The sequence below is a fragment of the Labrus bergylta genome, chromosome 18 (genome assembly GCF_963930695.1).
Source record: "Labrus bergylta chromosome 18, fLabBer1.1, whole genome shotgun sequence".
In the NCBI taxonomy this organism is placed as follows: domain Eukaryota; kingdom Metazoa; phylum Chordata; class Actinopteri; order Labriformes; family Labridae; genus Labrus; species Labrus bergylta.
Genome location: NC_089212.1, coordinates 18,222,906 through 18,237,887, shown reverse-complemented (window position 1 = coordinate 18,237,887; position 14,982 = coordinate 18,222,906). Strand labels below are relative to the sequence as shown.

The 14,982-nt window shown below is 39.0% G+C and overlaps 2 protein-coding genes and 1 non-coding gene across 4 annotated transcripts in view; 2 read left to right on the top strand and 1 right to left on the bottom strand.

Moving 5' to 3' along the window:
- The first annotated feature begins 519 nt into the window (after window positions 1-519).
- On the top strand, window positions 520-9,438 carry mapre3a (microtubule-associated protein, RP/EB family, member 3a). Of its 2 annotated transcripts, none has more exons than XM_020627732.3 (7): window positions 520-680; window positions 3,083-3,210; window positions 3,306-3,451; window positions 3,579-3,735; window positions 6,011-6,153; window positions 6,273-6,425; window positions 8,034-9,438. In XM_020627732.3, exons 2-7 carry the CDS (start codon window positions 3,090-3,092, stop codon window positions 8,100-8,102), a joined length of 789 nt encoding a protein of 262 aa, XP_020483388.1. In that variant the 5' UTR covers window positions 520-680; window positions 3,083-3,089; the 3' UTR covers window positions 8,103-9,438. The 2 variants fall into 2 exon arrangements, with proteins under 2 accessions (XP_020483388.1, XP_020483383.1); XM_020627727.3 differs by having other exon boundaries at window positions 3,579-3,771.
- A 1,353-nt stretch (window positions 9,439-10,791) lies between these two features.
- On the top strand, window positions 10,792-10,864 carry trnaa-agc (transfer RNA alanine (anticodon AGC)). The gene has a single exon. It is a non-coding gene; the product is annotated as a tRNA-Ala (tRNA).
- Window positions 10,865-11,830: 966 nt separating this feature from the next.
- Window positions 11,831-14,982, bottom strand: part of LOC109978237 (otoferlin-like) — an 18,705-nt gene continuing 15,553 nt past the window's right edge. Inside the window, exon 42 of the mRNA XM_065947716.1 lies at window positions 11,831-12,392. Coding sequence (XP_065803788.1) covers window positions 12,212-12,392 — 181 coding nt within the window. The 3' untranslated portion in view covers window positions 11,831-12,211. The remainder of the gene's footprint in view (window positions 12,393-14,982) is intronic.

The window sequence follows — 14,982 nt, the reverse complement described above, 5'->3', positions numbered from 1 at the left end:
AAAAAGTCCTACCAATTGCAGGTATCAGCATGTATAATAAGATGATTCTTTGCATCTTTTTTTATTATTATCAATGTATAGTAGCCCCAAATTCTTCAGTTTAGGACTCTTGGTTGGACAAAACTTGAAAAACATCACTTTCCAGTTTTTGCATTGACATGTGATGACAAGACATCGTGATGAATTTGTACATGTTAGTGTTTAGATTACGATTAACCGATTGATTAAGTAAGTAATTTGCAAGATTGACATATTATAAAAGTACCACTCAGTTTCAGCACTACATGTAACTGTGGTAAAAGCACCGTTATGAATACTTCCTCCACATATCCTGCACCACTGTTGCTGACATTTGTTATATGACAGAAGATAAAAACACTGACTTCACTAAAACCTCAGTAAGCAACAGGCCTTAAAAATCCTAACCAGACACATCATGTGCCTCTTAGGTGGAACAGGCCAAAGTCCTATTTATAATGAACCTTTAACAGCATGGAGTCGGGCGCATGCGTGGAAAGAGCTGGATTGTTGCAGCTCCAGACAGGGCGGCCCGTTACCAAGCACTGCACCGCGCGCAGGGTCTGACAACGACGACAGCAGCAGCAGCAGCAGCAGCAGCAGCGGGCATTGACAGAGGGACAAGAGCCAGCGTGATAACAACACAGACACTTCTGAATACAGTGAGTATGAACGCAGGAACAGCCGCTCTGTGTTGTTTATTTCTCCTTTTGTGCGTGCTTTGCGTTGTATTCACATGCGGTGGGGCTTTAATTTCCCGTGCACTGACAGTCCTGAGGTATTCTGGGAGGCCTGCAGGGGGGGGGGGGGGCCGCTAGAGGAGAGCAGCACCAGCGTTGCGGCTTTTTAACCAAAAGCAAAAACGGCCACATTTATTGTTCTCCGCTCGGGCTTGAAATGTCAGCCCCCCGCCCCTTTATCCATGCCAAACCTCGCTTGTTTTGTACTGATTTTGCTGCAGTCATTGTGGTAGCTTAAACACTGGCCTTGCAGATTTTTTTTTTTTTTTTTTTACAAAAGAGAATAGATTGGTTTTCCTTTTTTTTTTTTTTCGCCGCTATCGATACAATATTACATGTTTCTTAGAAATCACTCCCCACTGCAAGGTTTGCGCCTGGTTATGTATCTTTAGGTGTATGGTGTTAGTCCTGAAATCTGTTTCATCACTGGTTACATGGTTTCTAAGTTGTAATCATGTTATTGTAAGCTAGCAAAGCCTCATGGGAGGCTGCTGGTGTGCACGCTGCTGCTGAAGGTGCATTCACAGTCTTATAAATAACCCAAAAAAAATCACAGCTTTTATCAATTTAAATCAGTCATTAAAAATGTTACATTAGATGACGTTTAATTTATTTGTTTTCTCTAGCTGTCAGCTGCATACACAGAGGCATGCCTGACCTTAGAATCATCATTTCACAGTTTATTGTGTCAATGTGCTTTTTTTACTGCAGGGGATGTCAAGGTGTCACAGGCCTCATTTTGTGACTTGACACCGCTGGAAGGTATTAGCCAGGCAAGCAAAGTGAGCACAGACAAGGCTGGAGCTGCCAGATGTGTAAAGCTGCTCACAAACATCAGGGCATTTCTGTGTAATCTAGTGGAGGGGGGGGATTACACTCACAACACATCTGTAGATTAAAACTGAAACTAAAGATGCTTCTGAAGCGCTGTGTTTGCACACAAATATTGTGTGTTTTTTCTGAAAGAACAGGGGTTACAAGTCTCAGTCTGCTGCAGTGGTTTCTGGACCAGCCCAATATCTCTAAATTTCTCTAAGAGTACAAGAAAAAAAAATATGCGTTCATTTCTTATGACATAAAGAAAAATACAGTGCATGTAAAAGAAGATACATTCAAACAAATAGCTGAGGTTGCAGTTAAGGCAAAAGGATTTAAAACGCTGATATGACAAATATTTGTAATGGTTCACTATACATGATATTTGCGTCTAATACTACTGTAGTATATCCATTTTAATAGATGCATGACAGTGAGATCCACTCATTGGTTCAAGTCCAATAAAAAAAGTTCAAAGAATAACCTTATAACCGCAACAATCATCATAAATCATAAAATGACATTATTTACATCATAAATTGACACAAAAAAAGTCGATATGAATCGGTATTTTTATAATAGAATAATAAACAATAACAAACAGGGATTCCCTTGTTCCTCCTTTGCTTTGTGAATATCAGCTCTTTCAATGTCTAAAGTGCCGGTAATTTGACAATTGTAGGATTTTGAATGATGAATCAGACAAAGTACAGGGCTTCAAAAGGTATATTAACAATTTCAGAAAGTATCATGGCTCCTTGGTAAACTACTACACAATCATTCATATTATTTCAGTCAAAACGACCCTAAAATAAATAAAAGAATATGTTTTTTCTTTGGCAGAACAAATGTTTTACTTCAATTCCTCAAATTGAAAGTCCTAATATGATTGAATTCCATATCTTTTTGTAAATACCATGAATATGTGAGAGTCTAATACCTTGGGTTATCAAATATCCGTTATATGATAACTGTCAGTTTTCCTGACATTGTATATCCTGAACAGAAGAGGCTATTTGAGGACAATTCAGCTTACGTTCTTGAAAATTCTGACAGACATTATTCATTATCTTTGTGGTTAATCCAGAAAATGATCTGCAGTTTGATCAATAAGTCACCTTATAGTTGCAGGCCTCGAGTGTTTCAGTAAGGCGTTCTTCTTTGTCCAGGATGTCTGGCAGGTTGGATAAAGATTATGTGGAGGATCAGTGGACGGGGCAGAGGAGGACATGGCAGGCAGCTTGGGATATGTTGAAAGAAGAACAAGGTTCCAATTGATTACATGTTAAGGGCAATCAGTGTGTTTCTATATATACACATGGTAGCCCATCTAAGATAGAGAGAGAAATCACTTTGTATATAATAAGATGAAGGTATTATAATCATGTGTAAGGGTCTTGTTCTTTGACCTAACTTTCAACCAAATGTCACTGAAAGTTTTGGAGATTCAACAGACAGACAAAGACAAAAACTTGAACCTTTTTCCGTCTTGTGTTTTTTTCTTTCAGGTCGGGGATGGCAGTGAATGTGTACGCCACTTCGGTGTCCATTGACAACCTCAGCCGGCATGACATGCTGGCGTGGGTCAATGACTCTTTGCATCTCACCTACACAAAGATTGAACAGCTATGTTCAGGTAAGGGTTGCAGATTAACGTCAAATACTGTTCAGTAAAGAAATAAATCAGAGCTCGTCAAACAAAAACAAACTGTTTGTCTTTTTGTCTTCCAGGAGCGGCATATTGCCAGTTCATGGACATGCTGTTTCCAGGTTGTATCCTTCTGAAGAAGGTCAAATTTCAAGCCAAGCTGGAGCATGAATCTATACACAACTTCAAAGTTCTTCAGGCAGCTTTCAAAAGGATGAGTGTGGACAAAGTCAGAATGCTTTTTATCAAATTATCATGCATTCCATAGTTTTGTATTTTCCCTTCTCTTGTGGTCAAACAGAAGTGATTAATGTCACACGCAGCTATTCAAGCATTTCCTTTTTACCATCCTCCAGATTATTCCTGTAGAAAAGCTCGTAAAAGGGAAGTTCCAGGACAACTTTGAATTCGTGCAGTGGTTCAAGAAGTTCTTCGACGCCAACTACGACGGGAAGGAGTACGACCCTTTACTAGCCAGACAGGGGCAAGACGTGGCCCCTGCCCCCAACCCAGGTGATCACTTTATCCACAGACCAAAGAGAAACGCAGGTAATCCAAACAGTTCTGCCTTTGCTGCACGGTCTTCCCTGAGCTTTGGATGGCTCGAACGCGCTCCCTGCTAGCAAGTGGTGTGAGCAGCACGATTCACAGAATGACCGCTGTCCTCTTAGATCCATCTCACTGCCCAGCACTCACGAGCAACATTACACTGTGTAGGTACGACTAAGTCACTGGTGGGAATGAAGGAATCACCGCAGTGAATTCTGGGATGCAGCATCATCGGGGTTGGAACGAGCAAATCCACTTGCAACTTGCCTTCCAAATTCTGACTGATCAATCAGTGATGCCAGAAGACTCTCAGAAATATTACATTTTCTACAGTGTTCTGCATCAAGCAGCTGATGCAACACTGTTGCAGCTCCACCTCTCTCTGAAAGCAGGACAGACAGATGAAAGAGTTGTTCCCTCTTTACACCTGGTATTAACGTTTACTTATTTACTTGCGATCCCAATTACTTAAACCAGCAGTTGCAACTATCCTCCTAGGGATCAACACAAAACAGAAAAAAAGACGTTCACTAATTATTGTCTTTAGATTTACTTACATTTGCTGAAATAAAATCACGATGCAGATTTGTAAAAAGTAATAATGCAAGCTGTATCAGGTCTGTCCTTTGAAGAGAATGAAAACAACTTTCAAAATGCTTGTTTGTTGAACGGAGGTCGGATCCATCATTTCTGATGCATTCCAGGAATTTGGAAAATCTCATCAATGAATTGATAGCTGCACCTACATGCATTAATCTGTTAATAGAGATTTAATAAAATCTTTGTCAGATTACCGCCAATGGGAGCTGGGGTGTCACTACCGCTGATTGTGCTCCACCTGCTTTTGCTCCCCTCCTGGACCGTTTCCCCTGCATACACCAAAACCTGGTGATACTTAAATGGTCAATACTACTCTTAACTACAAATGTGCTACAAACGGCACAACACTTCCCATGCATGCACTTCCAGGCCCTCCCCAACAGGCTATATATTTGTATGTATAATCTGTAAATAGAGAATGTTTATAGTTCAACATGCATCCTGCGTGTTCAGATCACAAGTGCACAGCTCTATGAATGACTGTATACTATACACCTAGCATTACTATGTGAGTCTGTATTATTGTGGAAAAACTTGATAAGCTAATGTTAGTCTAGCATTGTGTCGTTCATCAGTTGAGTGAAATAACCCACCACAGACTTTAGTCTTGATTAACAGTGACAAATGATAGATTGATCAACATCCTTATCCTCTATGCAGCATTATTAGAAAGTATAATCAAGCGGTAGTGGGTCCAAATCTATCCCCTACATTCATCAGGAGCTAAATGTCCCATTATGAGTAAACAACATTTTGCTGAACCAATAGGAAATGTGATTCATGCTGCTCAGATGCATACAAAGACTTCACACATGCATGCAAATAATACCAACAGGAAAGAGTGATCCATCACTTAACTGCACTGTTACCCCGGTTAGGTAACAGGGACTTTCCTTTGATGTACCGTAGGACACTTCACATACACACTGCTAACAAAATGTGGCCTCAATGCGTCCTAGACCTTAAAGTGGTCTGGGTGATTTCATCCCAACCCTGGATGTGTTCCCTCCTGTATTAAGACACGTCCACTTGTGATCTGTTCACCCAGCACACATGGTAATACCAGGTGGAATCAGGGTCTTTTTTTTTACTAACAATCCGTATGTCCATCAGACCAGCTTTGCTCTGTCTGTGTGAAAGCTTTTTGCTTGAAAATCATGGCAAACGGTCTAATTTGACTTGTAGTGTGTAGTTAACCTGCTTCAGAACTCTGTCGCTGTAAGCAGCTATGGTTAATAGTGGGCAAAATGATCGCACTTGTCTTAAAACTCTGATAATGCATGTTTTGTATTTGAGTTAACTCCAGCACTTATAGAGGTTTGGAAGGACACATTTTTTATTTGAAAGTTTGATTTAAATGTTTGGAAATTTCAGCCATTGTAAAAGTTTTCTTTTCCTGTAATTTGGCTTTTTGAAATCTGGAATTCCTCATTTTTGTCCTGAATGCCACTTCTCCAAAAAGAACCAATTAGAACCCCTTTTTACCAACGTGGCCCAACATAATGCTCTAAACTTACTATATCAGCTCTCTATAATGTGCTATATCCATCGCCACAATTGCTACAAAGGCAACATAGATGCAGTAAGTCAATAGTTGTCCAAATAATAACCGTCTCTGATCATCTCTGCTCTCCTCCAGGACCACAGAGGACATCTCCAACAGTTCCCAAAAACATGCCCACACCACAGCGGGTCCAACACAGCACTCCAGCTATGAGAAAGAATCCATCTTTGTCTAGAAACGGGGGCAGTGATGCTGAGATCATGGAGCTAAATCAACAGGTGGAGTTACAAGAATATATACTCTGAGATAAAAGCAAAGCATAGACAACTAAAAGAAGTAGTAAGATATGATTCTCTGTTGATTTCTTCTCATTCGTGGCGTCATGTATCTTTCTTAGCTGATGGAGTTGAAGTTGACCGTTGACGGGTTAGAGAAGGAGAGAGACTTCTACTTCAGCAAACTACGAGACATTGAGCTCATCTGCCAGGAACACGAGAGTGAAAACAACTCCGTCCTCAGCAAGATTATCGACATTCTCTACGCAACAGAGGTATCTATCCTTTATCCGCAATTATTTTCATCTGGATGTTCTTAACCCAGCGCTGTAGGAATCACAAGTTAGTGTGCGACAACTTCCATAGACATAACCCCTGCATGACTTACACAGAATGTGATTGTAGAGAGAAAGAGTGAGCAATGAGCAAGGGAAAATATTTAGGTCTTGTTTTATTTATCATTGTGCCGATATATAATCTAGTTCCATCCATTTTCTTGGTTTTTCTTTCTTTTTAAGTCTGGTAATGCTTCAGGGCTCACTCTCATATCAAAGCTAACTATGGCAGATCCACAAATAAGTCTGATTCTACTCAAGGTTTCTGCCACTCAAATTTCTTCTGCCACTTTTTTTTTCTTTCCACTGTTGCCAGTGCTTGCTCATTGGTGTATTATTGTTTGGTATCAAGCTATGGTTTTAATTCAAAAGAAAGAACCCATAATCAATAAATTCAACTGATCTGAGTCAAAGGGTGGCAGGGTAAAAAAATAACCAGCAAAAGGTGCAAACACAAGTAGAGCCACGAGAGAACGTCCTCACAATGAGCAGCGTTCGAGGAACAAAGTGGCAAATAAAAATGGGCAGACAAGGCTGTGTCAGAGATCACATACTCTTTCACTACTCCCTACTCCCTACAAAGGGAGTTCTCTGTAGAGGACTACAAAGTGAGCTCATCAGCACAATAAAGAAACCACTGTCTGACTCTACTTGCCTTCTTGCTCGAACAAGAGAATGATGTAATTCTTGTCCCACGTTGCTCACGCTCCTCGCATCTGTTTGCAACGCGATGCATGATGGTATAGTTTGCCTGGTTAGTTACCGTGGCTTGTACACTACTTTTCGCAATACAGTCAATAATTCTCACTCATACTTCGTACAACTCTACAAAATGGCAAATTTACAGTGTACTATATAGTGAGTAGGGTGTGATTTGGGACACAATCAAAGACTTTATAGACTGAGGCCAAACTGGGACAGGTGAGATTAATCAGACACAGGACAGGCACATATTCACAGAGTCGGGTAAAGAAACAAAGGGGGGAAAAGGGAAAGTGACAAAATAAAACAGGAAAGGATAACTAAACAAAAAATAATTAAAGGTAAATTATACAAGTTTTCAGTAGATGTCGCACTTTAGCACCGGTCATGTAACCCCCCCTCCCAACGCTCCCTTAGATTTCCAACGCAGATATGCAGCCTGAAGGTAAATTGGGTCTTATTTCTTTCAAGTATTTTATACCAAAAACAAAGTCAAGTAAAAAGTACCTGACCCTTAGGGTTGGACAGTTAATGTTTGAGCCTCTGAGTAAAACAAAACAAGCTGAAGGAAGCGCCGGCCCGTCCTCTATAATATAAACGCAAAGCCCAAAAGCAACAAGCTGAGAGGGAGTTCAATCTTTAGAAAGGCATTACTTGTCCATATACATTTAATTAGGATATATTCATGTTTTAAATACATAATAAAAACAAGAATGCATGCAGTCCTGCTTTATATATGGTGTCATGAGAAAGAGCCAGAGCCAGCCACTTAAGGATACTTAGAGGACATTGTGTATGTGTTTGGATGTCATCCTTAACATGAACATATTTTCCCATGTCTTACAGGATGGTTTTGCACCTCCCGAGGATGAAGAGTTGGATGAACAAGCTCACTTGGACCAGGATGAATACTGAACCCTTCATGCCCCTCCCCCATGAAAACATCCCCATCTTTCCCTCTTTCTTTTTCTTTTTGCCCTCAGTAGTTTTCTACTCTGCACGCGCTATAAATACCCACCATTATCCCTGCTCTCTGTCTTTCTTTTCCTTTCTTTCTCATGTATATCTGTCCTTAACCTCCCCCATCCTCCCTCTGGCCGTCTGTACACAACTACTCTTCATCATCAGTCGCTGCTCCTCCCTGCCTCACTTACACACCAATAATAACAGTCATGTTCCACATCTCCAAGTCATTTCAGCATGAGTAACGCAGATATTTGAGCCAAGCCTGGCATGGAGGTTGTAATGGCAAACAGTGGATTTTGAGTCTGTAAATATTACTGGCATTGGGATTTCTGAAAGAACAATGTCTCTGCTTGTTATGGGGTTATTTATTTGCCTTTGGTGCGCTGTGATACTTCTAATGGAGCGCTGAACAACACTGCTCCAATGTGCCATGAGGTCACTCCCAAGAGCTACTAAAAACTGTAACAGAAGTGACTTTTTAAATAGCGTTTTCTTATTTATTTAACTTATATTTCACTAAGATTAACTTTCTGTAGCAACATTGGTGCATACCCTACTGTACATGAATGAAAAGCTGAGGCCATGTGTGTAATATCAGTTACAGTTTGTGCTTGAGGCAGAATCAAGCTTTCAGTTTTTGTTATGGTGGGTTCATGGCATGTAGAAAACGCTGGAGGAAATTCTTAGGTGCAATGACTCAAGGCATATGATCAGTGCTCTGCGATTATTCATTGTTGATCAGCAACATATCTGAGCATGAGAATGTTACACATTGACTGTGAATGAGTGATATTTTGTATATGTATTTTGTGTGGAGATTTTGTCTGATGTTGCACGATGCTGATTATTTACCGCTGTCTCATTTTGGGCCTTCATGCAGAAGCCCATGAGTTTAAAACTTAGAGGTGGGAAAACCACCTGCAGACTGACAACATGGTTAGAGATTGTAGCAGTTAAAATGTGTTAATCTAAAATATAAGGGAGCCCAAAAACTGAATTAATATAGACCCATAATCACATAACAGCTTTTGTTATTTTTCCCCTGAAAACCCTTTTTATTGGGTTCCCAGGATGTATGAGTTGTAGTTTGGAAGGAAGTCAGTATAAAGAGATTAGTGACATTGTAGGCATCCAGTTTAACCAAGGAAGTCCCCTTGTCCTTCCCCAGCTTTTTTTACTTTGTAAACTGGCTGTCGTCTGCTCTGGAACTTGCATTCATTAACCATGTAAACATCTACAGAACACTCATCTTCTGAGTTTTGAATAAATAAACAGTTGTGAAATACACGGTTGTGGATTATTTTGAGTGAAGCAATAACGACGAGTATGTATCAAGTTTCAGGTTAAAGGGGAGTTTGAGAAGACTCAATGAGTGAACAATAGATTTACCCTTTAAAATACAGAGTATTTAAACTTGTACTGGATGAAAGCAATTCGATTCAGAGGCTTACCAAACTTTTTTCCAAAACACAGAGTAATTACAAACACAAATGAACATGTCACAGAGAAGAAGAGTCATTATTCAAAGCATCTACAACCTGAAGCATCCTCCTCCAACGCCTTCAATCTACTTTTGAAAAGATTTAATGAGAACAGGTCCCCCAGACACAGATCATCCTGACTGAGATTCAAGGCCGCGGAAGCAGCGTACCTGAAACTCCTTTTTCCCATTTCAAGACTTTCAATACACACTTAGGGAACAGATAACAACAATCTGTTTTTTGACTGGGTTGCAGAGTCAAGACTGAAGCTTCCATTACTTTTCACACAGCTACAGTTACACAAGTATGAGAGAAGCAGATTAAGTATAACCTTACAAATAAGGACATACCAATGATTTTGTCTAGGCATAGACAATGCAGGCCAGCCGACTCGATCATACAATGAGTCAGGGCCCTAAGATTTGCAAAAGAAAAACAAGACTGAAATAAAAACGCAGCCGCAACCCATATCTTCTTTACAAGTTGCTGAATATGATGCAGTCCGAAATTACAGCGTTAGATTAAATTATGTACTGACACCATAGTGTTGTTTGAAGTTATTGATAGTCCATGTAGATAGCTGTCTTTTTTTTAATCAGGAGGGTTAACTTGGCATTAGAAAATCTCGATGAGGACTCAGCAGCTGAGTGCAGTGAGATTAGTGCTTAAATCTGAATTCTGATCATATTCAATCCATATCTTGGACAAATAGAAAACGTTGAAGACAGCTAAAGAGGATTATGAGTAGCCTTTAACTTCTTGAGTCTGCAGCTCTATTTACAGTAACAGGCTCGTTAACATTGCGTTGCGTTGCAGGTTCGCGTCCCACTCTTCCAATGTTGATTACAATAAAGTCGAATATTTAATCTAGTTCTTAGGTGTTAATAGATTAAACCAAACGATACCGTCATTATTTATCTGCAACGTAAAACACAACATACATACCGACGGTGTTTGTTTGTGTGCAGACAGTTTACGTAATAAACTTACGTATGAAAACGTATTTTCTTTCCCAAACACGGTTCATTTAAGTGGCATTACGTTTCATTCACAACGTCTTCTTTCATTAAAACATACTTGCATAAGAAAGGGGCTGATAAAGGAAGTCTCAATACATAAAGTTTAAAAACAGTAATGTTGACTGTATGCTTTCAGATGGGGGATTAGCTCAAATGGTAGAGCGCTCGCTTAGCATGCGAGAGGTAGCGGGATCGATGCCCGCATCCTCCAAGCACACCTTTTTCGCATTTGTAGCTATGACTTACTTCACCTTGGTTTCAAGGTTTTCTTTTTTTACTCTAGATACAGCAGCATGTTACTTTCATTAATTAAATTAATTGTCATAGAACAAAGGAAAAAGTGCTACATTTAGAGGGAAAACAATCCTTATGCGTTGGCAGAGTGATATGTATCCAGTATAAACTACACTACTTGTCGGTAAATGTTTAGAGTAACATCTTATAAGACAATATTTGTAAAGATAGGCCTAATATTTAATCAAAACTTAACTGTACCTCTCTGTGTTACTTCAAAATGACCGGTTTTCTATCGCTGTCTGTAGGCTACTTTCTGTAACGTCGAAAAGCAACTTTTTTTCTGGTGTAACGTTAAATTTCAAAGCTGAACAAATTTGTGCGACGATTAACTCGCCAGTCTGGTGTCCAATTGAAGCTTTGCCGTCCTTAAAAAGTTTACACAAACAACGTTAACGAAGGCAGCTTTGATGGAGTTTAGCAGGTTGTAATGATGACCAGCAGAGGTTCAGCAGGTGTTATCCCGTTAAAGACCAGCAGGTGGCGGCGCTGCATCGTGTGGAACATTGCTGTGAGACAGGTATGACTACTGTAGAAGCCTATTAGTTGAAAGTTTGTTTCAAAGAATTTCAGAAGAGCCTTATTCAAATCTGATTTATTATTATTATTATCATTATTGTTGTGAAGGAGATTCCCTCCAACACAGAATAGCGTTTTATAACTTATTTGTGTACATTAAACATTTCTGCTGCAAGTCTGCTGAAGTCGAAACCAGTCTATGGTCGAAACTGTTATTGCTGCTATTTTTTCCCAACTAACCAAAGTTAGCAAATCAGCTAAAAATACAGATACATGAAAGCTGTAGTCACTGAGCAACAGTATAGACAGATTTGGTGTTTCTGCATTAAAAAAAAACACACACATTTGAACAAATGACTTGAGATTAGGAATGTACTTTATTGTCACTTATTCACAAAATCAAAAGTTTGAAAAATACAGCAAACTTTAGAGCTAACAAATAACCAAAAAGATGTCTTAGCAACCACAACAAGAAAATAACTACAATAATAGAATTAAATAAAACCAACCATCATTTTGACATAACACATTTTGCACCACAACATTGCGGTTATGTATTTTAGCAAATACTTGTCAATATGTGAATGAGTTTGCAGATTGCATACTAAAGTCATACTAATACTAATGCTTATTATCTACTTGATGATGCCTTTTGCAGATGGCAAAAAAAAAAAAACTTGTTCAATAACACAACTTAGAAGTGAAATGCTGTTAGTTTAAATAAGAGTAAAATCAAGCAGATGTCTCAAGCCCCCAGCATTTTCTTCACCATGTAACCCGGCATGTTGTACAGGAAAAGACCCAGGATGGCGAGCAGAAGGAGAGCAAAGACGATCTTGATGGTCAGCCACCTGTACTGGTCACAGATCAGGTGTTTTGCAGCTTTGAAAGGGATCAGGAACCAGAGGAGGGCGATATCAGGGCGGCTGTTGGAGCACAGAGACGGTGTGTTAGAAAACATGACAAATTTATTACAAAGACATCAATCGGATAATTCAAATAAAGTCTGTGTTTCATAAGTGATGCAATGAGTACTGATACAACCTGAGGTCAAGCTGTCTATGAATTTGTTGCTTTAATAAACTTCTAAGAGAGTACTTTTGTTTGGGGATATTATCACAGCTAAAAGAGGAAAATATTCCATTTAAGTTTGCTGTAACCTTTAAAGTTTTTAAGAACAATAAAAGGGATTATCAGGATGTGACTAAACATTTCATTTGCAGCCTATTTAGTACTTTTTGCTTGTGAACTTTTCAATAAGGGTTCCTATTAAATTGTATAAGTTTAAATTAACAAAACAGACCGAGTTATACTGATGACAAAATTGTGAATCATGCGAGGTCCTTTTCGTTTAACACCAAAAAACACAAAGAGCAGCATTTTCAACAGCTGACAGGATGACAGGATTGGTTTAAAAGTCAATTTATTTAGTTTGAAATATCATACAAAGACACATACGGACTACATGAAGAATCATTCTTTAACCGGGATAAATGTTAACTCGAACACAAACTAACTAATCCAAAAAAAATCTCACTTTATTAACAATAAAACTTCTCTATTCTCCAACAGTCTCCAAAGGTTAGTCAAACATCTCAAGAAACAAAAAAAAAAAAAGCAATGTTATCACACCAACATATTTGTACACATAAAATAATATAAATAATGAATGATGGGTGTACTCTGTATTTATTACAGAGTACAGTAGAAAGTTTAAAAAGTAATCCTCTGCTTGTTTTAACTCAGACTCCTAACATCTTCTTCACCATGTAACCCGGCATGTTGTACAGGAAAAGACCCAGGATGGCGAGCAGAAGGAGAGCACAGACGATCTTGATGGTCAGCCACCTGTACTGGTCACACATCAGGTTTTTTACAGCTTTGAATGGGATCAGGAACCAGAGGAGGGCGATATCAGGGCGGCTGTTGGAGCACAAAAATGTAACCAGAATTAGTGAACGTAAAAGACAACAAGATCTAAAATAGAGCCAGGTGACCTTATAAGGAAGCATCCATTTATAAGTGGGAATCTTCCGGTGTTTTTAGTGCTAATTTCCTTCACTTTGCCTCGTGAAAGTGAGGGAAAGTGAGGGAAATTAGCGTGAAAGTAGGAAAGCAATCCAAAGAGAGGATTTAATTCTGATTAAAGGTGAATTAGTTGCTAGGCTAAACAATATGCTTAAACTCTCTCAACTTGAACTTTGGCTAAAAAAAACAAAAAAAAACGTTTTTGTTCAGGGAAAGTACAACTTTTCTCTTTTTACTTTAGGAGTAACAATTCATCATCAAGTCGCAGCCAAAGAAGTTATAAGAGGAAAGATTTAAGTTACAAGTCGTGTTTTAAGAGTAAATAGAGAAATCTGAGTATTGATGAAGTTCTGAAACTAATCTTATGAGATTTAATAAATATTTCTGGCGTCTTTCAATTTCATTTTTACACACCTACAGAAGCCTACGCAAGGTGCATAAGTGTTTTTTATTTTTGCAGCTTATCTATCAAACTGCTGTAAAAATACAGTATAAAAAAAAGTCACTAAAGTAGTATTACTGAAGGGATGCCTGAATATTCAAAATAGAACAGAAAAGAGACTATGGAATCACATGATTAACAAACAGTGAAGAACATCAGAGACTACGAGGGTCAGACTTCAAACAGGATAATCCCGACACACTCTACCTGCTCAGTGAGTTTGCATCATTGATTTCTCATTATGCATAACCCATTCTTACATAAGCCAACATTTTTATTATTTGTTTATATGGTCTTATTTATTTGAATAAACCAATGCTGATACTCAACAAGTTATAAACTGCAGGTGACACAAAATCTTGACAATGGGTCTCTCAACATTAAATATCTGCTTTGTGTCACCTGGCAGCCGTGAGCCAACAAAGGCATATCCAATGCAGCAAACTATTTATAAGCCGGTGTAATGCTTTTGGTGACATTTGGTCTTCTTCTTATTTTTCCTTTTTAGTTTTTAAAATGCTGTGATTGAGACGGTTGATAGGAAGTAGAATAAGAGAGGGTAAGAAGCCATCTGGTTGGTGAAAATGTGGAACCTTCTGCAGAGATGTCTTGGGAAACATCTCAAGCTCCCAGCATTTTCTTGACCATGTAACCAGGCATGCTGTAGAGGAAAAGAGCCAGCATGGCCAGCAGCAGGAGAGCAGTGACAATCTTGATGGCCAGCCACTTGTACTGGTTGCAGACCAAGTGTTTTAAGGCTTTGAAGGGAGTGAGGAACCACAGAAGGCTGGTGTCAGGGCGGCTGGAAGGACAAAAACGTTATGTTCAGACTTTTAAGCATCGTGGACCATTCTGCTTTACTCCCGTTCTAAACTGGATTTCAATGTGAGTATACATGACATTACTTTAACTGTGACAAAGAATGTATTTACAGTATATTGAGAATCTAGAGATGACTCTAGGTAGACAAACGGAAACGGCAACTTACCATATAAAGAAAGAGGATCCTAGGTTTAAGTCCAGAGCTCGGTCGAAGTAAATACGTA

Coding starts and splice junctions, on each gene's coding strand:
- mapre3a (XM_020627727.3), top strand. CDS start 3,090: ATGGCAGTGAATGTGTACGCCACTTCGGTGTCCATTGACAACCTCAGC. Junction 3,772..6,010: donor CAGACCAAAGAGAAACGCAG/GTAATCCAAACA, acceptor GCTCTCCTCCAG/GACCACAGAGGACATCTCCA. Junction 6,154..6,272: donor TCATGGAGCTAAATCAACAG/GTGGAGTTACAA, acceptor TATCTTTCTTAG/CTGATGGAGTTGAAGTTGAC.